The sequence below is a fragment of the Phyllostomus discolor genome, chromosome 6 (genome assembly GCF_004126475.2).
Source record: "Phyllostomus discolor isolate MPI-MPIP mPhyDis1 chromosome 6, mPhyDis1.pri.v3, whole genome shotgun sequence".
Taxonomy (NCBI): Eukaryota; Metazoa; Chordata; class Mammalia; order Chiroptera; family Phyllostomidae; genus Phyllostomus; species Phyllostomus discolor.
In genome coordinates this window covers 165,351,293-165,373,735 of record NC_040908.2, presented here as the reverse complement: position 1 = coordinate 165,373,735, position 22,443 = coordinate 165,351,293, and the positions used below count along the sequence as shown (strand labels likewise).

Here is a 22,443-nt window from a genome sequence, read left to right as displayed (position 1 = left end):
CTGCAGGCAAGCTGGACGGCCTGGGCAGACCCCCCAGCCCCTCTGGGCCCTAAGATGAGGGGTCTCTTGTTGAAAAGCCTGTGCAGAGTATCCAAGGCACAGATAGCATTCCAGGAGCTGGACATTCCTGCCAGAAGTTCCCTTGGCCCCTTCCTAGGACCCTGGACCCCCATATCCTTTGTACCCTCGAACTGCACGCCCCTACACTATGCTGTGAAGCCATCACCCAGAAGTGTTGCCTGGATGGACAACTAACTGGTCCATGTGAGCAAGAGGAGTGGGCAGTGAGACCAGACAATGAAGTCAAGGAGGGGGCTGGAGGCTGGGGCCCTTGTCGGAGTCCTCCCCACCCTGCCCAGGGCCTCGGGGAGCACCCAGTGCGCCAGTGCAACCACCCAGCCATCTTCCCTGTTGTTGTGGAAACTGGGTGCCCAAAGGGGCCCACCTGCTAGAGCAACTGAAAGCCAAGGACCCAGTTTAGCAAGGCCGGGCTCCAGGACCACACCACTGGAGAGCTGGCCAGTGGCCCCTTGCTCAGAGGCCTTCACCAGGCCTCGTTCATCTGGCCCTTGGCATCCTCGTCTGTCCGTGGAAACCCATAATCTCCTCCCTACCCAACTCCTAGGCTCAGGAGGCGAAGTCTCTGCCACACCCCTGCAGAAAAAGCTGGGGGAGGGCAAGCCCACCCTGCAGCCTTCTACAGCCAGGTAAGGATCCCAAGTGCCAGAGGGGAGAAGGCTTTGCCCGAGGTCGCACAGCCATTACCAAAAGCTTGGATCAGGGGCCAGACCCCCATCTCCCAGCCTAAGTCAGGAGGGCACCAGCTCCAAGCCCCCTGGGGGATACTGTCCTGGACTCAAGGTCAAGCTGACAGTGGAGGATCAATCGGTGCTTTGTAGGATGGGGGGCGGTCAGTCTGAGCACCGGGGAGCTGGAGGGCGGAGGGCGGACTAACGCTTCCTGCAAGGAGTGGTATTTGAACTGGGTCTCAAAATAGATACTGTGGCACCTGGACGCACAGATGAAAATCCTTTTTTATCGCCTTCATTGAGATAGCATAAACGTTCCAAAAAACCCCACCCATTCTGTTGTTTAGTGGGTATAGGTAGAGCAGCCGGTTTGCAGGGCAAAAAAGTTCTCAAGACTGATTGCACAACAGCGTGAATGTATTTAACACTACTGAATTACACACTTAGGGTTAAGATGGTAAAATTCACGTTATGTGTGTTTTACCAGAATTTAAGCAAGATGCAAAATCCAGGCCCTCTACTACCATGGACCAAGTCACAGGTCACACTCCCTTGCTATCGCTTATGATCCTTTCCACACCCACCCTGATCCCACTGAGGAAATTCTCAGAGGGGCTTCCTCTGGGTGTGCCATCCCTGGGGAAGGGGGAGCTCCCCCCACCCCAGCCCCTGAGACCTAGAACTCAGGTTCTACCTGATGAGTTCCCATCTAACCTAATGTGGGGAGGTCCCCAAGGAACCCCACAAAGCTTGGCCCTTCCCCTTTTCTTTCTGAGGGGAGGACCCACAGCCCCATCTTTCCCCAGACCCGTTGAGTTCTCTGGGGTCCCGTTGTCCAGTGAAAGCTCCCTAATTCAGTGCACACAGCCAGTGTGTTTGTTGGGGGTGCTGGACTTAAAGCAGGGCCTGGGAGGGACTTCCTCCCAGAAGCACAGCCTTCTCTCCTAAGAGAGAGTCTTCGTACCCTTTACCTCGAGAGCATTTTTTATTCTCTCCTCTGGCTGCTGCTCCAGGCCTGGGCCAGACTGTGAGATCGTTGTGTCTTGGAGTTGGATTTCTGTGGAGCTCACAGAGCTTTGTCTAGGGGAGGCGGCAGGAAGGACCCTTGTGCCCCTCTGCCCCTCTGCATCCTGTCTGCTCCTCTGCTGTAACGCAGACACTGCCTTGTGTCCTGGCCACAGAGAGGGTCGGAGGAGGAGTGGACACACAGGCACCCACTCCTGGGAGACAGATGTGGCTCCCAGTCAAGTGACCATGAGAGCCAGACATGGGTGTGGCTTCACGAGAGAGAGGTCGACCAGGGAAGCTGCCACCCCAGATCGGGACCTGAATATTGGCAATGGTCCTGTGTCCTCCACCTTTGCACCTGATGCACCCTGTCCCCTCTGCAGGGGAATGGTCACCCCTCCTAGACTGGACACAAGGACACTTCCTACTCTCCAGAATATGCCCTTCTATTCCACTGCCTTTGGAAGGAGAAATGATGCTTTTTCATTCACTCGCCCCACAGGCACTTAGGCAGACAGCCTGTTGACCTCTGCTGTGAGACGGGGACACGGGGATATTACTAGTGTCCTCTCTCTGCGCAGTGGTGAAGAGCAGATGAGGTCATGCAAGTGCAGCGACAAGCCCAGGACATCACATCGGCTCAATTCCTAATGTCTATTATTTTTTTAAATTATTATTAATTTAATCAACGTTCAATGCACATAGCAGTGCCCCCAGTCTGTCACGGGGGAGACAGGCAGAGCTCGTGAATCATTCCTTAACAAGCATTTGCTCAGTGTCATCCTATTCGCCTGCCTCCTGGAGTGGGGCCTTCCCAGTGTCTCCCAAACTTCTCCTGGAGGCTGTTCCTCAATTCCTTCAAAGAATCCTCCGGCCTGCTACACCCAGCCTCTGGTTACAGGAGATAAAACGGCTGGAAGCTTCACAGAGGAAGTGCTGACTTGCCTGAGGCCACACAGAACTGGGACTGGCATCCAGGCCCCTGCCCCGAGGCCAGGACGAGTGTCCTTGCCTCAGGCCGACTTTTGCCTTTAGATGGCAGTTGAGTCCCCACGCTCTAGCAAAGCTAAAGCAAGGCTAAAGTAGAATCACAATGACCTCTGGGTATCTCTCAAGTCACCCTTCCTGTACTGGGGCTTGCGTGGCCAACTCGGTAGAGCAGGAATCTGCAAACTTGTAAAATATTTTAGGCTTTGCAGGTCTCCACTGTAACAAGAAAGCAGCCTTAGACAGTACTTAATTAAATGAACTTGCCTGTGTTCCACGAAAACTTTACTTATGAACACTGGCATGTGAATTTCGTATGATCTTCGCATGTCATTAAATCTTATTCTTCCTTTGATTTTTTTCTCAACTGTTTAAAAATGTGAAAACCATTCTTAGCTCACTGGCTGTACAAAAAACAAGAGACCCCTATTCAAGGGATTTAAAACCCATTCTTCATTAATTTTAGCATTAGATACATGAAAAGCTATTATTCCAAACGGGATGAAGTTTTGACCAGCTGCAGAAAGGAGGGCCAGTAAATCTCCTGCCAAGCTTTCCAGAAGAGAAGTGGAGAAGGACCTCGGTAATGCACTCACAGCAACCTTTACAAAGCCGTTTTCTTATTTGTAAAATGGTGACTGTAACCTCTACTTTACATGGTTGTTATTAGAGTTGAAACAGATAAAGGGTGCTAAAGCACTTTGTAAGCTGCAAATGTTTATTTATTGGCGTCTGCAGATGCGTGCAGGGGCTCTCCTACCTACTTTATCTCTCTGGGAAGCTTTCTGCGAAGTTTTATGAGACACTGTCCCTTTAAATCGTCCCCAACTACTTAAAGTAATTGGACGAGTCTGCACATGCGCATTCCTTCGCGGGGACTAGCACCTCAAGCAACAGCCTTCCCAGAGCTTGTAGGAGGAAGGTTAAAGGTCCTCCCACAAAGAATTTATACGCAAGCGTAAATCAAGATTTGGAGCAGTATATCACGCAGAGAACCCAGTCTCTTTTTGGCGCCTGAAGGCTCCACCCCCCTCGGCCAATCAGTAGGCCTCGCCCTTTACAATGGCCAATGGCAGTGAGCGTGGGGGGCGTGGCTAAGCGCCCGGGGGCGCGGCCTGGCGCTGAGAGAAGCGGCGGGGCGAACCCGAGGCTCTAGTGAACAGCGTAGCCGGACAAGGATCGCCGGCGGGCGGCGAGCGGAGGCGGCCCGGGCCCGGCGGTCTCCGAGATGTCACGATGGCTGTGGCCATGGTCGAACTGTGTGAAAGAGCGGGTCTGCCGTTACTTGCTGCACCACTACTTGGGTCACTTTTTCCAGGAGCACCTCAGCCTAGACCAGCTCAGCCTCGATTTGTACAAGGGCAGCGTTGCCCTGCGGGATATCCACCTGGAGATCTGGGTGAGGAGCCAGGCCCGAGCCCGGCAAGAGGGTGGGGGGCACAGGGCCCCCGCGACCTGAGGCTCCCGGAGAAAGGGTCGGGCCGAGGGACCAGGTACCAGGCGTGTTAAGGCCATGGAAATCCGGCCCTTTTCAGGCGTCAGAAGGACCCTGCTGATCGCCTCCAGAGCGAGAGCCTGGGCGGGAAGGGGCTCCTTGTGGCCACTTCACAGGAGGAGAAACTGAGGCTGGGGAGAGGGATGTCACTTGTCTGGAGAATGCCATAATAAACACATTGAGTTTGGGGCCTTGATTCTGAGGAGAGTGGTGGAGGGACTAAGGAGGGGGTGAGGAGGAAGCGCAGCCGAGGAACTAGGGGGTTGCCGTAGCACCAGGCCAGGGCAGATAGACTTGGGGCCATGCCGCTGGTCAGGGGAGACTGGTAGGGCCCGGAGCCCTGCTGAGGACACCTGTGGGAAAGGTCCCCTGACCTCCTGACCCTACAGCCCTGGGCCCAGTGGGTGGGGTTCGCCTCCGGATGTGGATGTCAACAACCGCGTCAGCACCCGTGTTGATCAACACCTCGTGTGACTGCTGCTGCTTCTTCTGCCTACTTCCTGCTTTTGGGAGAGTGGGAGGGACCAAGTGGCTGTTTGGGGAGGGGATTGGGAATTAGCATCCCCACCTGGAGGGAAGCCCACAAGGAAGGTCGGAGAGGTCTGGCCCCAGGCAGGAAGGAGGCTGGGATAGACACTGAGCAGGCAGAGAGAAATAAGGTCAGGGTCAGATATGAGTCTGGGGGCAGTGAGGGGTCGTGACTCACAGCTCAGCTGACCTGGAAAGTTGCAAAGGAACCCCCAATTAGAGGCACCAGCTCAGGGCTTGCCCTCGAAGGGCAGGAGGGCAGGCAGCATGTCTGGCCTCAGCACAACCAGGGCAGGAAGAGTTGGGCTTCAGGGACAGGGCTTCCTGAGCACATGTGGGGTGCGGGAAGTCCCCTGAGCCCAGAGTTGGGGGCACCTCCCCGTAGCCTCTTGCCTGTGAGTCCCAGTGCGGGAAGCCTTCTCAGACCTCTGAGCTGCCCCTTCCTACTTCAGTGCCAAGAAGCACTCCTGCCGCACCCAGCCCTGCCCTCCTGTTGGGGCTGAATTGGCTCCTAGCTAGCTGTGCTCTCGTGGAATGCGGGTGTTTTTCCAATAGCCGCTCCTCCCGGCTGCTCTGCCTGCAGCCTCCACCTTGAAGACCCCAGAGGAAGCCTAGTGCCTGGGGACCCTGAGATAGGATGAGGAGAGTGACGTTGGTCCAGTACATTGGGTGACTAGGTTATACTCCTCTCTAGGCCTCAGTTTCCCCATCTGTGAATCTTACATGAGGAATCTGGACTTGATCTCTCTGGGCCTTCTGGTTTTTTAACTCATGGGATCCAACAAGTACTTATTGAGCCCCTCTCCAGGTTTCAATAAGGAAAACAGGCGGGCTTCTACTCTCCAGGAGCTCCCGGGCTGGTGGGGGTACCAGTCCCCTATCTGTAGTGGGGGAGGGGTGCTCAGCCTGTGCCTCAGAGAGATGTACAGCTACACCAAGTGTTTGGAGTCCAGGGGCGTCCCCTGCCGGCCTCCCCTGGACGCTCGCCGCAAACTCTGCCTGCCCAGAGCGCAGGTGCGGTGCTGCTGCGCTCTCTGCCGGGCCTTTGAATGTGCTGGTGCGCAGCCCGGAACACTGCACCTTCTGTCCTCCACCCGGTCCCTCCGCTTCCCCCTTCAGCTCTCCCTTCCTCTGGTTTGAAAGATTGGGCATGTTTGCGTGACACAGTGCTAGGACCCGCCGAGAGCAGGGGTCCACGTGAGCAGAGGTGGGACCTCACAGGTCGCGTCGCAGAGGATCTGGGAGAGCAAGGGCGCTCTCCAAAGCAGAGCAGACAAAGGATGCAGCGGCCGGGGAGACAGGCGGCGTGGGGTGTTCCTGAGCCAGGTCTGTCCCCTGTCTGCTCTCAGTCTGTGAACGAGGTGCTGGAGTCCATGGAGTCGCCGTTGGAGCTGGTGGAAGGCTTTGTGGGCTCCATCGAGGTGGCCGTGCCCTGGGCCGCGCTGCTCACTGACCACTGCACCGTTCGAGTGTCAGGCCTCCAGCTCACCCTGCAGCCCCGTCAGAGCACGGGTAGGCCGAGGGCAGGCTAAGGCTGGGGTGGGGTGGGGGTGGGAGAGCAAGTACTGGGAGTGGGCCCGGGCGCTCAGGAGCTGGCTGAGCCAGCCTGCCCTGAGACCCTCTTCCTGCCCGCAGGACCGGGGCCTGCTGACTCGCAGAGCTGGGCCTCGTGCATGACCACGAGCCTGCAGCTGGCTCAGGAGTGCCTGCGGGATGGGCTGCCTGAGCCCTCTGAGCCACCGCAGCCCCTGGAGGGCCTGGAGATGTTCGCCCAGACCATTGAGACTGGTAAGCAGGCCCAAAGGGGAAATTCTGCCCGTCCTTTACAGCTCTACCTAACCTGAGACCCCCTCCTCACTCCTCAGTGCTGCGAAGGATCAGGGTGACCTTCCTGGACACTGTCGTGAGGGTGGAGCACTCCCTGGGCGATGGGGAGCGTGGCGTGGCGGTGGAAGTCCATGTGCAGAGGTAGGTGCAGGCCTGGTGGGTGGGCTGGCGTGAGGGAGAGGGGGGTGTGAAGGGCTACAACTGGCCCTGACCCTGACCCCACCCCCAGCCTAGGGTCCTTCCTGGAAATGACAGAGCATGTCTGCATGGGCCTGGGCAGTGGCTACAGCAAGGAGGCGGGGGGGGGGGGGTGGCTGTGTTGTAAGCTTCGAGTGGTGTCCCAGGGCCAGGTGGTGCAGGCTCGGAGTGGCGAAGGGACCCACAAGCATCAGGTTACATGCAGAGGGTTCACGGAGCGAGAACTGAACGTGAGGGTCAGAACGGTCTGGCTACCACGGGCAGCCCCGTGACCGCAGACCCCTAGAACAGAATACTGTGCGGGGAGCGGGGCTCTATTCCTGGGTTGGCCGGGACAGAGGCTGACCCCACACTCCCCAGACTGGAGTACTGTGACGAGGCCATGCGGGACCCGAGCCAGGCCCCCCCGGTGGACGTGCACCAGCCTCCTGCTTTCCTGCACAAGCTGCTGCAGCTGGCGGGGGTCCGCCTGCACTTCGAGGAGCTTCCCCCACAGGTGGGCCAACCCCGATCCCCACGCTCTCCTTCTCCTTCTGATCCCTGCCCTCCTGGGCCCTGGGCCCCTCTGCCCCTCTCTCCCTTCTGACCAGCTCTGATGTCACCCTCTTGACCCCTCCCCCCTTACACCCTCTCGCCTCCCAGAAAGATGCCCCAGAGCCCCCCTTGCAGATCGGCACTTGCTCAGGGTACATGGAGCTGACGGTGAAGCTGAAGCAGAATGAGGCCTTCCCAGGCCCCAAGGTGAGTCCCTGGGCCCGTGGGGAGGAGGGGGCGGGCTCTACCTCAGAATCCTCAGCCAGGCTCATCTTCTCAGGGCAAAGTGGGACATTGAGTGGGGGAAGTTGCTGCCTTCTTGGCAACTGGAGAAACTGAAGTTCAGGGAGGTCAGGTCATGGCCAGGGTCACTCAGCTAGTTGGTGGGAAAGCTTAGCCTGGCAACTGGCATCCTTCCTCCGCAGGGTGAGGGCAGGTGGGTAGGGGCTCTCGGGGGGGCCCGGATGGCAAGTATAGGCTCCCTGGTTGCCCCCTCTGCCCTCAGCTGGAGGTGGCCGGACAGCTGGGCTCCCTGCACCTGCTCCTAACCCCACAGCAGCTCCAGCAGCTTCAGGAACTGCTCGGCGCCATGAGCCTCGCAGGTGAGGCCTCCGGGCCGTTCAGGGGGCGGGACAGCGGCTGGAGAGGGGCCAGCCGGGTGGGACTGATGCAAGGAAGTGTCCTCCCCTGTAGACCCCAAGGCCCTGGACGACAAGCTGAACAAGAGCCGCCCGCTGGGAGCTGAAGACCTGTGGCTCATCGAGCAGGACCTGAACCAGCAGCTGCAGGCGGGGGCTGTGACCGAGCCCCTTGGTCCAGACTCCCTCACCAACCCCCTTGTCAACCTGGACAGCACCGGTGGGTGTGGGGCCGGGCCGGCAGCTGGCGTGGTGGCCAGTGTGGGCGCAGGAGGTGGGCGGCTGAGCCCACGGCCCCTGACGCCCTCACCTGGCCCACAGACCTCTTCTTCTCCATGGCGGGCCTCACGAGCAGCGTGGCCTCCGTCCTCTCTGAGCTCTCCCTCTCCGACGTAGACCTGGGCTCCTCTGTGCACAGTGACGTGACCCCACGCCAGCTCCCTGCCCAGAGCCACCCAACAGGTGAGTGCTCCAGAGGCAGAAAGAAGGGCAGAGGCCGTGGTGCTGCGATGTCCCGTGTATGCGGGAGGCCCACCGTGGGTGACTTGGTTTCCGGGGGAGGCTGGTGATACGATGGACGAAGCCTGGGTTCCAGAGTCAGTGAACTTGGATGAGCACTTCCGCTCTCCAAGGCGCGCTGTGCCCTCCCAGTAAGTGGCGTAATGAGGCATGACCTGCGGGCTGCGTGTTTGTTAGCCGTGTACCGAGAGCTTGTATGTGTAAGGGACTGGTTTGAGTGTTCTGTCGCCTCCAGTCCAGACCTGAGCCTGGACTCAGTGCCTGGCCAAGCCTCCTCCCAGAGCCACAGTCCGGCTGGGCAGGGCTGCCCTCAAACTCTGGGGAGCCCCTGGTGAAGCCTCTGTCCCCTCAGGCAAGACGGCCCTCACGCCCCATCCGGACACCATGCGCCCTGACTCGCTACTGAAGATGACCTTGGGGGGCATGACCCTGACCTTGCTTGAGACATCTGCCCCGTCTTCCGGACCGCCTGACCTCACCGCCCACTTTTTTGCCGAGTTCGATGCTGCCAAGGATGGGCCCCTCGGCTCCCGTGACTTCCACCACCTCCGACTGCGCTTCCAGAGGGCCTGTCCCTGTAGCCACGTTCGGTACAAGCCCGAGGCAGGGGCCTGAGCAGAGACTCCCTGAGCCCCGCAGTCCCCCGTCTGATGCCCAGCTTCTCCCCTGCAGGCTAACGGGCGCAGCCGTGCAGCTGTCCTGGGAGCTGCAGACCGGCCGGGGCCGCCGGACCACCAGCACGGAAGTGCACTTCGGGCAGCTCGAAGTGCTGGAGTGTCTGTGGCCCAGGGGCACTTCCACTCCTGAGTACATGGAGGTGAGGGCCAGCGAGCGCGTGCGGCCTGGGCCTGGGGGTTGGGGTGGGCTCGACGGCTTGGCCTGATCTTCTCCCCTCTCACGTCCCAACCCAGATCCTGAGCTTCCCCAGCAGCCAGGGCTCCCAGGCTTCGGCTCAGCCCTGCGCCCACCTGCGCCACACGCAGACGCTGCGCCGCATGCCCAAGGTGACCCACCCGGCCCTACACTCTTCCCGTGGCGCACTGACACCACACCCCCAGTCCCAGCCTCCTCTGTCACCCCCCTGGCCTGCTCCAAGCAGCACACCGCCCCACCCGAGGACCCCTGAGTACATTTGAACCTGGGTGCCCCTCCCCGGCTCATCTTGGTGGGCCCCCTCTAACCTCCAGGGCTGGGAGTGGTGATGCTTAGATGGCTTTTATTAAACAAGCGTGGTCATCTGCCTCCGGCAGGGTGGTGACGGTCTCCTGGTCCCCTCCCGAGTCCCCTGCCCAAGCCCTTTTCACCACCACCCGGGAGGCCTCTCTGTTTTTGCTCAAGGGGACCCCTCCCCGCCCTGCCCTCACCCGCCCCACAGCCCTTGCTGACCCGAACACCCTCAACCTCAGAGCCGATCCCGGCGCACAGCCACCTGCCATTGCCGCTCAGAGCTGGCCCTGGACCTGGCCGGCTTCCAGGCAGACGTGGAGCTGGGGGCCCTGGACCGGCTCGCAGCCCTGTTGCACCTGGCCTCCTTCGCCCCTCCCGAGCCACCCGCCGGCCTGCTGGTAAGATGCCCCGCCAGGGCTGGGAGTGGGGCACGGCCCCGGCGGCAGCTGTGACCCCTGCACCCTCTCGCAGACAGAGTCCCCGCCAGCTGCCGAGCAGCAGACAGTGGTGCGGCTCTCGGCGCCCCGGGCCACGCTGCAGCTGCGCTTCCCCATCGCCGACCTGCGGCCGGAGAGGGATCCCTGGGCAGGCCAGGCTGTTCGGGCGGAGCAGCTGCGGCTGGAGCTCAGTGAGCCCCATTTCCGGACAGAGTTGAGCAGCGGGCCTGGCCCCCCAACCCCTACCCGCCTGGAACTTACCTGCTCTGACCTGCACGGTGAGAGCCCTTGGGAAGCAGACAGCACCTGGGGCAGGGGCTCTGGCCTGGCCTCCAGCAGAGACGGCGGGGTCACGGGGGAGTAGGCAGGACGGGCCCTTGGTCCTTGGGCTGCCGCATGAGAGAACGCGCAGGTCTGCAAACAGGGAGGGTTAGCCACCACGGACTCCGTGTGGCACTGGGGGAGAAATGGGGACCGGCAGCGATGACCGTCCCCCGTTCTTCCCCCTCTCCTCCAGGAACCTATGAAGATGGGGAGAAGCCACCTGTGCCCTGCCTGCGAGTCTCCAAAGCCCTGGACCCCAAGAGCCCTGGTCGAAAATACTTCCTGCCCCAGTAAGCGGGGGCTCTGGCAGGGGCAGACGGCAGAGGGGGGCTTCGCCCCTGAGGGCGGCGCGAAGCCACCTGGAACCAGGGGCTGGGGCGTGGGGGGCGGGGCCTGCCAGTGACAGGCCTGTGCCCCGGCAGGGTAGTGGTGACCCTGAACCCCCAGACCGGCGGCACACAGTGGGAAGTGGGCCCGGAGAAGGGGCAGGAGCTGGACCTGTCTGTCGAGAGCCCGTGCGAGCTGCGGGAGCCCGAGCCCTCGCCCTTCTCTTCCAAGAGGACGATGTACGAGACTGAGGAGGTGAGGCCTGGGGGCCCCGGGTCTCGTGGGAGCCACCTGGCGGCTGGGGACCGGGGGAAGGGTGACCCGGGGCCCCAGGGGATGCGACCCAGCACCAGCAAAACTTTCATCTCTGTTGTCATCTCATTCAAAGGGGAGTCGAAAGCAACCCAGCCCACGGGGCCCGGGAGTGAGGGCGCTGGTGAGGGCCGGCCCTGGGGGGAGATCAGGGCCCTGTCCCATCGGTTGGCACTGGTTGGCACTGAGTGTTTAGGCCTTGGGACCCTCTCTTCTGAAGGCGATGGGGGTGAGTGAGAGGCGGCTGAGGGCCTGGCCCCCGGGTCCAGGAAGTCTGGACTGCAGCCCGGGCTCTGCTGCCCAGCGGCCGTGTCGTCTCAGCCTGGGGCCTGACCTCTTGGGGAGTTACATGCCAATGAGTTTCCTCTCCTGAAAAGTGGGCACGAGGACCCCTCTCAGGCCTGCCCTGAGGATAAAGGAATTACCGTGTGAGGCCCTCGGAGCAGGCTGCCGTCCCAGCAGGGGAGGGCTCCTGCGAATGAGTGAGTAAGAGTGAACAAATGGCCCTGGCTAGTGGGGCTCAGTGGATGGAGCCCCGGCCTGTGAACCAAAGGGTCACTGGTTCGATTCCCAGTCAGGGCACGTGCCTGAGTTGCAGGCCAGGTCCCCAGTAGGGGGCCATGTGAGAGGCAACCACACACTGATGTTTCTCTCCCTCTCTTTCTCCCTCCCTTCCCCTCTGTCTAGAAATAAATAACTCTTGGGAAAAAAAAAAAGAACGAACGAATGCTAGGAGGTTAGGAAGCAGGTCTGGGGTCTGGGTCTGCTTGCTGAGCCGGCGGCAGGCCCCGCCTCCTCTCAGACGCCTTCCCCGCTCCCCCACGTAGATGGTGATTCCGGGAGACCCCGAGGAGATGAGGAGCTTCCAGAGCCGGGCCCTGAGGCTGTCGCGCTGCAGCCTGGAAGTGGTCCTGCCCAGCGCCCACGTCTTCCTGCCCAGCAAGGAAGTCTACGAGAGCCTCTACAACAGGTGAGGATGCGGACCGGCCGGGTGGGGGCCGTGGCTGGGGCCACGCCGGGTGTCCCACCGGGCATCCCTCACGGCCGCCCTGCACCCGCCTGTCTCAGGATCAACAATGACCTGCTCATGTGGGAGCCTGCGGACCTGCTGCCAGCCCCCGCCTCTTCCCGCGCCGCCCACGCTCCCGGCCCCTCGGGCTCCTTGGGCCCCTCGGGCCTCTGGCACGACAACTTCAAGATGTGCAAGTCGGCCTTCAAGCTGGGTAGGAGGGACGCCCGGCGGGGCCTGGGGCCCCCAGAGCTGGGCAGGGCTGGGCGGCCCTTCGGGGCCTCCTTCCCACTGGCCTCTTGATCTCGCCCCAGACTCGGACTCGGACGACGAGGATGCCCACTTCTTCTCGGTGAGGGCATCTGGCGCCCCCCAGGCCGCCCCCGAGGCCCCGAGTCCTCACTCCCAGAGCACCTTGACTACACTGGTGACCGTGCTGAAGGGCCGGGTCACGGCCCTCTGTGAGACCAAGGTGAGGGCAGCCCCAGAGCGCTGCGCCCCCGACCGCAGAGCCCCCGCTGACGGGGGACTGAGACCAGAGCGAGCAGTGCCGGGCTGGGAGTGTGGGAAGTGGGCCCCAGGCAGTGGGGGGCTGAGCAGGGCCTGTCCAGCCAGCAGCATGCATCGGACCCCCCCCCATCCTCTTGAGACCTGTCGGGCACTTAGCAGCGCCTGCTGTGTGTAAGGCACCATGCAAAGGGCCCAGGTGGGCACCGTGTGGTGCTGGGAGGCAGGTTGGGCAGGCCCCCTGCCCCTGAGGGCCTGGGCACTGCTCCGTGCAGCCGGTGAGGCCGAGCCATGCGCTCTGTCTGCAGGACGAGGACGGGAGGCCGCTGGAGGCTGTGCACGGGGAGCTGGTGCTGGACGTGGAGCAAGGCACCATCTTCAACGTCTCGCAGTACCGGGGCCAGCCGGGGCTCGGCTACTTCTGCCTGGAGGCCGAGAAGGCAACGCTCTACCACCGAGGTGTGAGGGCTGTGGGCCAGTTGTCAGGGGTCTCTGGTGTCCGAGGACAGGGGTGGGGGTCAGCTGGCTTGGCGGGGGGCTCACCGGATGCTTCTGCAGCGGCCGTGGAGGACTACCTGCTGCCCAGTCGCCTGGAGCTGCCCACCTTTGCTCCTCCGGCCCAGCTGGTCCCAACCATCTACCCATCGGAGAAAGGGGTGACCGAGCGGGGAGCCTCAGGCCGAAAGAGCCAGGGCCAGGGCCCCCACATGCTGTCCACCGCAGTGCGCATCCACCTGGACCCTCACAAGAACGTCAAGGTACGGCTGTGTCTGCTTCTGCCCGCCCACTCGGCCGGGGCGACTGCCCGCCTGGTGCGTGGAGGGCTGGGCTCGCCCTCGCTGACTGTGTCCCGCCCCCAGGAGTTCCTGGTGACACTGAGGCTGCACAGAGCCACCCTGCGCCACTACGTGACCCTACCAGAACAGAGCTGGCACTCCCAGGTGAGGGAGGGTGGCGTGGGTGGACAGGTCTCGGGGCCAGGAGGAGGCTGGTGTCAGGGTTGGGGTGGGGGGCCGGAAGGGGGAAGAGGCCACCCTGTCCTCACCACCTCTCTCCCCTGGTCCCCAAAGTTGTTGGAGTTCCTAGATGTGCTGGATGACCCAGTGCTGGGCTACCTGCCCCCGACGGTCATTACCGTCCTGCACACGCACCTGTTCTCCTGCGCTGTGGACTACAGGTACCCAGGCTGGGGGCCGGGGGCAGGGGCAGGCTCTCGAGTGGGTGTGAGGAGCCTGCCCCAGCTTCACTGTCGCCCCCAGGCCCCTTTACCTCCCCGTGCGTGTCCTCATCACCGCCGAGACCTTCACCCTCTCCAGTAACATCATCATGGACACCTCCACCTTCCTGCTCAGGTAGGCAGGCCCCGCCCTCCCGAGCTGAGCTGCGTCTGCCACTGCCCCTGCCCACTCCTGTGCAGTCCGCCTGCTCTGTGTCCTCAGGCCACTCTCGGAGCCCGTCCGTACACTCCAGTCACGATGCTCCCGGAGCATGGGACCCACCCTCTTAGAGGGCAGTTGGGCCGGGGATCGGAGCCGTTGAGGCGTTCAGGCTCCCTGTCCCGGTCGTTTCCCCTGGGCCCAGCCTGCCTCTGGTCGCTGCGCGGGGGTAGAAGGACAGAGCAGCTGGAATGCGGTGCCTCCACGGCACGGCTCCAAACAGCCAGGACGCACAGCCCCAATGCCCCCAGATCCCAGCCGGAGTCGGTAAACGTGGCTCACCCGGCATTTGAGTCAAGACAGAGAACAACATCGAAAACTACGGGGAAATGCCATAGTAGCGTTTACTGAAAAAAGTACGGCGAGAAACTGCAAAGGTTTAACGCAAAGGCGTGTGAGCAGGTGTTCACGAGCCTCTCTCTGCAGCTTCGTGAAAGAGGCTGCGAGGAGACGTATAGCGGAAGTTGGGGTTGGGGTTGGGGTTGGGGTTAGGGATCGTGTCCCTTTTATTGGTACGTTTTAGAATATTTTGAAGGGACTTGTGTTATGCTGCCATTAAAAAAAGGGCTCACTTCAAAGGAACAGTGAACGCAGGAGGGGAAGGCAGGGCCCTCCCTTCCCTGGGCCCAGACGTGGTGGAGGAGCTGGAAGCTCTCGGGGGAACAGATGGACTGGGGCCCACAACACGGGAGACCAGGGACCCGCCCTCCCGCAGTGCACACACCAGGGTCCCGTGGGCCCGGGACCTGCTCTGGGCGCCCGCCCTGGCCGGCTCCCGTGGAGCTGCCGCCTGCAGGGGCTCCGGGCCCTTCTCAGCCCTGTTCCCCACCAGGTTCATCCTCGATGACTCAGCCTTGTACCTGTCCGACAAGTGTGAGGTGGAGACCCTGGACCTGCGGCGAGGTGGGCAGGGCCTGGGCTGGGCTCCCTCCCTTCTGAGGGACTGTGGGCCCCGGCCACACACAGAGTAGCCCGTGTCCTCCCTCCCCCAGTGGCCGGTTCTCCGCACACACCCACATGCACACGCATGCGAGGGCTGCACCCAGACAAACCCCGATTCTCCCCCTGGTGGCGCGTCGGGCTGGGCACGAGGAGGCAATAGGAACGTCTCTTGTCCTCTGCTTCAGATTACGTCTGTGTCTTGGATGTTGACCTCCTGGAGCTCGTGATCAAAACCTGGAAGGGGAGCACGGGGGGCAAACTGGTGAGTGCATCTGGTTCCCAGAGCCCCCGGGGCTGGAGCGGTGCCGGGCCAAGGTGCCTGCAGAGGGCCCCCTTCCGCCACACACCGTCTCTCTGCTTCTGCTCCCTGGGCCTGCGTGCAGGTCATGGTCGCTGTGTGTCCTTCCCTCGCTGGGCTGTGGTTGTTGGCTCTGTTGGGAAGGGCCAGGCCCACCGTGGGTGTCCCCCAGGGGGAGGCCCGCCACTGGAGGGGAGCTATAGCCAGGCCTCTGCAGCGGGGCAGTCTCCTCATCTGTAAAATGGAGGCCTTGCCCGGTTGGCTGGGGTCAGGGGCCAAGGAGTCGGGTTTAACAAAACCCTTCACTCAGGGGGTGGCGCTCCGCTTCCTTGGGCAGCCTGGGCCAAGCCCCTTCCACCCCCTGGGCTCAGGGTGCTCACCTACCCCAGGGAAGACCCAACCTGTCCTGTCTCTGGTGGGAGAGGACAGAGCCCAGGCTGACGGCGCCCCGCCCCCACAGAGCCAGCCGCTGTTCGAGCTGCGCTGCTCCAACAGCGTGGTGCACATGCACAGCTGCGCCGACTCCTGCGCCCTGCTGCTCAACCTGCTGCAGTACGTGATGAACTCGGGCGACCTGCACCCCCCAGCCCGGCCCCCCAGCCCCACCGAGATCGCCGGCCAGAAGGTACAGGTGAGACCCGGCCACACAGGCTCCCAGAGCTCTCCCTGGCCCCCTCCCCTGCCCTGGTCCCCCAGGGGCCTGGCCACGGGGCACCCCTGGGGCCCCGCCCCCTGGCACTCATTCATGGCTCCTCCCCTGCCTGGCCCAGCTCTCCGAGAGCCCCGCCTCCCTGTCCTCCTGCCCCCCAGTGGAGACGGCCCTCATCAACCAGAGGGACCTGGCGGATGCTCTCCTGGACACCGAGCGCAACCTGAGGGAGCTGGCCCAGCATTCAGGTGGGCCGGGGGGGGGCCTCTGGAGCCGGCGGGCGCAGCCAGCACCCACGTCAGGCTCCCCCAACCAGCTCTCTCTCCTACAGGTGGCCCCCTCCCTCAGGCCTCGCCCGTGTCAGTCTACCTGTTCCCAGGTGAACGGAGTGGAGCCCAGCCCCCCTCGTCCCCTGTGGGGGCCCCTGCTGGCAGTTTGGGGTCCTTCCCGGAGACCAATGAAGATGAAACGGAAGAGGATGGGGATGGGGATGGAGACACTCTGGACAGTGACGAGTTCTGCATCCTTGACACGCCTGGCCTAGGCATCCCGGTGTGTGGCGGGCAGGCTGGGCGAGGGCGGGAAGCGGCGGGAGAGGGTGGCTCAGTCCCAGGCCAGCCCTTCCGGAGAGGGAGCTGTGGGAGAGGCAGGAGGTGGTCACTCTCCCGTGGGAGCTGGGGCTGGGACGGTCTTCCTGGGGAGGCGGCCCTGACTCTGGGCTTCGAGGGAGCTAGTGGATTGCCAGGGGAAGGAAGAGACGGCGTGGCATCCTGGGCAGAGGGATGGCACACCAGAGTAGGGAGGACGTGGGCAGGAGGTTAGTTGGGAGGGTGTGGACGGCAAGGGTGCTGACCCCCTGGCCCCCAGGTACCAGTGGGAATGTCACATGCAAGCAAGACCCAGGTCCCAGGGAGGCAAGGCTAGCAGGAGCAGAGGCACTGGGCCCCATCCCGGGCAGAATGTGCAGACGCAGGCTGTGCGGACAGTGTCGTCTTTTGCAGAAATTGGGAGGGAGGCTCAGGGCCGGAAGAACCCGGGTGGAGGATGGCCTGGTCAGGGGAGGGCGTCTGCGCCACGCGAGTTCACTCGGCTCCTCCCCTACAGCCCCGAGACGGGGAGCCCGTGGTGACGCAGCTGCACCCAGGCCCCATCGTCGTGCAGGACGGGCACTTCTCCCGGCCGCTGGGCAGCACGGACCTGCTGCGGGCGCCCGCCCACTTCCCGGTGCCCAGCACCCGCGTGGTGCTGCGCGAGGTCTCCTTTGTCTGGCACCTGTACGGAGGCCGAGACTTTGGCCCCCACCCTGGCCACAGGTGAGGAAGGGAGTGCAGGTGGCAGCTGGCGATGGGGCCTGGGCTGGGGTCCGACCCTGACCTTTAGCATCTGGTGACCTTGAGCCTACCCTTGCCTCCCTGGCCTCAGTTCCTCCTTCCTCATCCCACCTAGCTTCCAGGAGAGGGTCTCCCACCGCAGGCCAAGAGTCCCGCTCTGGGAGGAGGGGTGAGAAAAGGGTATTCCACTGAGTCAGCCTGTCCCCTGTCCTGCCCAGGGCAAGAGTTGGCCTCGCGGCTCCCCGGGGCTCCCCTTCTCGCTGCTCTGGCCCCAACCGGCCCCAGAACTCCTGGCGCTCGCAGGGGGGCAGCGGGCGGCAGCACCAAGTCCTCATGGAGATCCAACTCAGCAAGGTGAGCGAGGGGCTTCGGGTGCAAAGGGCCAGCTGGGGTGGGGGACGGCGGCTGGTCACCTCATCCCTTCCGCTCAGCCAGCGCTTCGCACCTCGGGGACTTACTCTGTGGAGTGGGTTTTACAGACGTTCTGAGGATGCAGAACCAACGTCCCTGGTGATAAGTTAGAGAGCGAGGCTTGAACTAGGGTTTGTGTGTAGGGTGACGGGGCAGATGGATCTGGGGGAGGAGATCAGGAGTCCAGCGTGACCGTGTGGGTTTGCAATGCCCATGGGGTGGCCACATGAGGGGACCAGGCGTGGCTCCGTGTTGGGGCTACATGCGGGAAGGGTGGCTGGAAGGGTAGGGGCCCTGCCTGCCTGGCTCAGGCCCGCATCCCCCGCCTCCCCAGGTGAGCTTCCAGCATGAGGTGTACCCGGTCGAGCCAGCCGCAGGCCCCGCGGCCCCCGGCGAGGAGCTGGAGGAGCACCCGCTGTCCCGCCAGGTGTTCGTCGTGCAGGAGCTGGAAATCCGAGACCGGCTCCCCTCCTCCAAGATCAACAAGTTCCTGTACATGTACACCAGCGAGCGGATGCCGCGGCGCACCCACTCCAACATGGTACTGCGGGCAGCCCCGGCACCCAGCCGGACGGGGGCGGGGCCACATCTGCTCACGTGCGCGCATGCGCTCATGCTCACTTGGGTTGTCCGCGAGCCCAGGGGATGGGGGGTCTCCGGGCAACCCAGCTGAGGGGGTGGCTTGCGTGGACACAGACTGATCGGGTGAGCCGCGGCGGGCAGGGACCCAGGGCCTGCGGCCCAGCGATCGTCCAGTGCTCGCCCTCTGTCCCCAGCTCACCATCAAAGCATTGCACGTGGCCCCCTCCACCAACATGGGTGCACCCGAGTGTTGTCTCCGGGTCTCGCTGTTGCCCCTGCGGCTCAACGTGGACCAGGTGAGCGGGCTGGGTGTAGGCGGGCCCAGGGTGAGGCCCCCTGCTGCCAGGCCCTGAGCCTGACCTGTGGCCCACCCTTTCCCCCCCAGGACGCCCTGCTCTTCCTCAGGGACTTCTTCACCAGCCTGGCAGCGGGCATCAACCCCATGGTCCCGGCGGAGGCCTCCGCTGAGGGTGAGGGGCTGGACCGGGGAGGGGCGGGGCTTGGCCTTCCACCTCCCAGCTGGCCCTGGGCCCATCCCTGGTCTGTCTAATCTGTAGCTCACCCCGAGACCCGAGCCCAGCCCAGCGGCCCCCAGGAGGGGCCGCCTGAAGGTGTAGAGGCGCCTGAGGGTGCGGAGGCCCTTGATGATGTGCAGGAGGCCCCAGGTGGTGGGCAAGGCTCTGAGCAGCAGCCCATCTACTTCAGGTACAGCGGTGGGCGGGGCCCTGAGTGGGCGGGGCGGAGCCCTGGGTGGGCCGAGGGGCCAGGTCAGTGGTTCAGCCACCTGCTCTCTTCCCCCCAGGGAGTTCCGATTCACGTCTGAGGTGCCCATCTGGCTGGATTATCACGGCAAGCACGTCACCATGGACCAGGTGGTAAGTGGGGCCATCAGGTGGGGCAGCTGAGTAGCCTGGGCCTTCTGGGGTGCCCACTCTGCTCAGGGGTAGCCTGGCTTTTGGGGGCAGGAGGCCAGGGCTGGCACCAGGCGTCACTGGCTGCCGAGGAGGGGTCCGCTGGGCTGGGCAGGCCGCTGAGCCCCCCACACAAACCCAGCCGCTCCGCCTCCCCAGGGCACGTTCACTGGCCTCCTCATCGGCCTGGCGCAGCTCAACTGCTCCGAGCTGAAGCTGAAGCGGCTCTGCTGCCGGCACGGGTGAGCCCTCCCTGCCCCCCGGCGCCCCGGCTTCTCCCAGGGCCCTGCTCTTCCTTTCGCTCTGGTCCTGACTGGTTGTGTGGCCTTGGCCAAGACATCGACACTCTGGGGCCTCAATTTCTCCTCTGTAAAATGGGTGCAATTATTCCCCATCCCTGCACAGGGCTGGGCGGGGCCACGGGGAGTGTGGAGGTGCCTCAGGTCCGCCTCGCCCTGTGACCCCTCAGTGCGTGGCTCTGCCCCACCCTGCCCCCCTCTCCCCTCCCCTTCCCAGACTCCTGGGCGTGGACAAGGTGCTGGGCTACGCTCTCAACGAGTGGCTGCAGGACATCCGCAAGAACCAGCTGCCAGGCCTGCTGGGGGGAGTGGGCCCCATGCACTCAGTGGTCCAGCTCTGTAAGTGTCTGGCTCTGGGGAAACTCTTGAAACTGCCCTGCCCTTGGGCAGCCTAGGAGCTGCCATTGGGAATGAGTAGGGGAGGTCCTCAAGGAGGGTGGCGGGGGCGGTGCAGCCTTCGCACCTCTGACGGGCCCGCCGCCCCACCCCAGTCCAAGGGTTCCGGGACCTGCTGTGGCTGCCCATCGAGCAGTACAGGAAGGACGGGCGCCTCATGCGGGGGCTGCAGCGGGGGGCCGCCTCCTTCGGCTCGTCAACAGCTTCGGCTGCCCTGGAACTCAGCAACCGGCTGGTGCAGGCTATCCAGGTGAGGGCGCTGGCTCTGTAGGGCAGGGAGGGCCTGCCGCGGCGTCCAATCCCGTCCCCAAATCCCCCCTGACCGGGCAGTCTGAGTGTGCACAACGTTTTATGAAGAACAGTCACGGAGACGAGAGGCCACGTGACTGGCCGGCAACCCACAGCCCGTCTCCCGAGGCCCCCTGTGGCCCCCATGCAGGAGGACGAGTGTCCCCCAGGCTCTACAGCCCACTGGGTCTCTGCTCACGGCCGAGTCTTGAAGGGGCGGGGAGGGGGGCCCTGTGTACAGACAGGAGGGTGAGGCCCAGACTGGCCCTGGCTCGCTCAGGCCCTGCACCTCACTGGCCCGACGGATCCCAGGTCCTGCCTGGGGCCAGCTGTAGGTTGCTCGGGAACCCACAGTGTGAGGCTGGGACAGGGCAGGCAGGCACTTATAGGCAGTCATGGCAGGTGGGCGTGAGCGTGCGACACGTGGGGAGCGTGGTGCTTTCTGGGCCGTGCAAGCCCCGCCCTGTGAGGGCAGGGGCAGGTCTCCAGAGAGGAGGCTGGAGAGACGAGCCAGCATCTGAGGGGCTCCCCCGGGAGGCCTCCCCCACCTGGAGGGCAGCACCGCCAGGCAAGGAGTCTGGGTGGGAAGGAGCGATGCAGGATGAGACGTGGGTGCAAAGATCGGGAGTCTCCAACAGAAGGCAGCTCAGACTCGGTGATGGACTGGCTCCCTGGTCCGTGGGGGGAGTGAGAGGGACCCCTGGTCTGCGGGGCTGCCCTGTGGACCTGGCGAGGCCAGGCAGTGGGTCCGGCTCAGCAAGCTGCATGTGGGGCACTGCAGACGGCGGGTGTTGGGGTCAGCAGGAGGGGGTTGGGGTCTGGAGGGCATTAGGAGCAGCCCCTGAGGAGGCAGCCAGTCCACCTGAAGCCCCCCTGACCTGCTAGCAGGAACCTTGGCGAGACCCCCTGAGCCAGCACAGGTTTGTGGGTGGGGCAGTGGCGGGCTCCCTGGACTGGGGGCCCAGGGGTTCCATCAAGTCTGCCTGGACCGCCTCTCCTCATCCGGCGTCTCCTGTGCTCCCCCAGGCCACTGCCGAGACGGTGTACGACATCCTGTCCCCGGCGGAACCCATCTCCCGCTCCCTGCAGGACAAGCGCTCCGTGCGAAGGCAGCGCAAGGGCCAGCAGCCCGCCGACTTGCGGGAGGGTGTGGTCAAGGCCTACGACACTGTTCGGGAGGTAACGCGGCGCAGCCCGTCCCTGTCCCCCCCCCCCCCCCCCGCCCACTCTCCGCCCAGACCCCCCCGCGCTGACCGCCCGCCTCCACAGGGCATCCTGGACACAGCTCAGACCATCTGCGAGGTGGCATCTCGGGGTCACGAGCAGAAGGGGCTGACGGGGGCTGTGGGAGGCGTGATCCGCCAGCTGCCCCCGACGGTGGTGAAGCCCCTCATCCTGGCCACGGAGGCCACGTCCAACCTGCTCGGGGGGATGCGCAACCAGATCCTCCCCGATGCGCACAAGGACCACGCTCTCAAGTGGCGTGCGGACGCGGCCCAGGACTGAGCGCCCGGCGCTGAGGACTCCAGGGCGCCGCCCACCGCCGCGCCCAGCCAACCGCCCGGCGCCTCAGCTCCCGCACCTCGCGAGAGCTGTGCCCACGGCTTGGCGGCCGGGCCCTCAGGACGGACCGTGAAGGCCCCTGCCCCCGGCCTCCCTGCTGCCAACCGCCAAGAGTGGGGCCTCCCTGCCCGGGGCCTCGGCCCTGTCTCTGCACTTTTTCTCGGGGGGCGGGGAAAGGACGCTGCCCCCACTGCCGCCTGGACCCACACTACTGCCCTGTCCCAGGATGGAGGCTTGTGGACCCTCGGACCCTGACCCCACTCAGCCAAGTGTCTTTCTGTGTCTCCGGGAGAGGTGGGGGCGCAGGCACCGTGTGGTTCAGTGCATTATTTTTAAGCTCCTGAGCGTGTGGATCGGTGTCTGCATGAAGTGGAATAAACTGTGCCCACCGCCAGCCCCTCATCCTGTGTTACCTGCACTGCCCAGCCTCAGCCCGACCTTGGCTGGCACCCAGATTCCCAGCTCTGCACCCAGCCCCGCCCAGGTCACCACCAGGGCTGGCCACACCCACCCACCCCCGCCCAATGGGACAGGGTCCCTTCCCCGGCCTCTAGCCCAGCCACCTGCGCAGCCCTGCACTCCTTCCCTCGGTGGGCCTGGTCTCCTCCTCACCGCCTGCCCAGGGGGCCACCACCCTGGCCCCGCCTCTGATGTGGCTTGGAGGCCGCCTGGTTCAGTCTATGTTTCTTGGCTCTGTCCCTGCCAGAGCCCAGGGTCCAGCCTCGCCTGGGGCCGCGTGTGAGGGAACCGCTGGGAGGATGCTGGACCACA

The 22,443-nt window shown here is 63.7% G+C and overlaps 1 protein-coding gene across 2 annotated transcripts; it reads left to right on the top strand.

Moving 5' to 3' along the window:
* Window positions 1-3,869: 3,869 nt before the first annotated feature.
* Window positions 3,870-22,066, top strand: ATG2A (autophagy related 2A). 2 transcript variants are annotated; one of them, XM_028515792.2, is made up of 41 exons: window positions 3,870-4,143; window positions 6,117-6,279; window positions 6,403-6,555; window positions 6,633-6,735; window positions 7,153-7,288; window positions 7,435-7,533; window positions 7,832-7,928; window positions 8,020-8,184; window positions 8,286-8,426; window positions 8,836-9,073; window positions 9,156-9,300; window positions 9,395-9,487; window positions 9,890-10,048; window positions 10,122-10,365; window positions 10,605-10,701; window positions 10,834-10,993; window positions 11,878-12,020; window positions 12,119-12,273; window positions 12,374-12,531; window positions 12,875-13,025; window positions 13,125-13,324; window positions 13,427-13,507; window positions 13,637-13,743; window positions 13,826-13,918; window positions 14,835-14,905; window positions 15,130-15,206; window positions 15,703-15,867; window positions 16,013-16,139; window positions 16,223-16,443; window positions 16,996-17,204; window positions 17,441-17,576; window positions 17,968-18,174; window positions 18,410-18,511; window positions 18,601-18,685; window positions 18,773-18,920; window positions 19,018-19,090; window positions 19,286-19,368; window positions 19,643-19,764; window positions 19,917-20,071; window positions 21,136-21,288; window positions 21,379-22,066. In XM_028515792.2, exons 1-41 carry the CDS (start codon window positions 3,973-3,975, stop codon window positions 21,613-21,615), a joined length of 5,823 nt encoding a protein of 1,940 aa, XP_028371593.1. In that variant the 5' UTR covers window positions 3,870-3,972; the 3' UTR covers window positions 21,616-22,066. The 2 variants fall into 2 exon arrangements, with proteins under 2 accessions (XP_028371593.1, XP_028371591.1); XM_028515790.2 differs by having other exon boundaries at window positions 3,871-4,143; window positions 15,703-15,873.
* The last annotated feature ends 377 nt before the right edge of the window (window positions 22,067-22,443 follow it).

Bases quoted from the DNA above. Each gene is read 5' to 3' on its own strand.
- ATG2A (XM_028515790.2), top strand. From the start codon at position 3,973: ATGTCACGATGGCTGTGGCCATGGTCGAACTGTGTGAAAGAGCGGGTC. The intron at 12,021-12,118 runs GTGAGGATGCGG...CGCCTGTCTCAG, and splicing joins TACGAGAGCCTCTACAACAG to GATCAACAATGACCTGCTCA. The intron at 14,906-15,129 runs GTGGGCAGGGCC...CCTCTGCTTCAG, and splicing joins GACCCTGGACCTGCGGCGAG to ATTACGTCTGTGTCTTGGAT.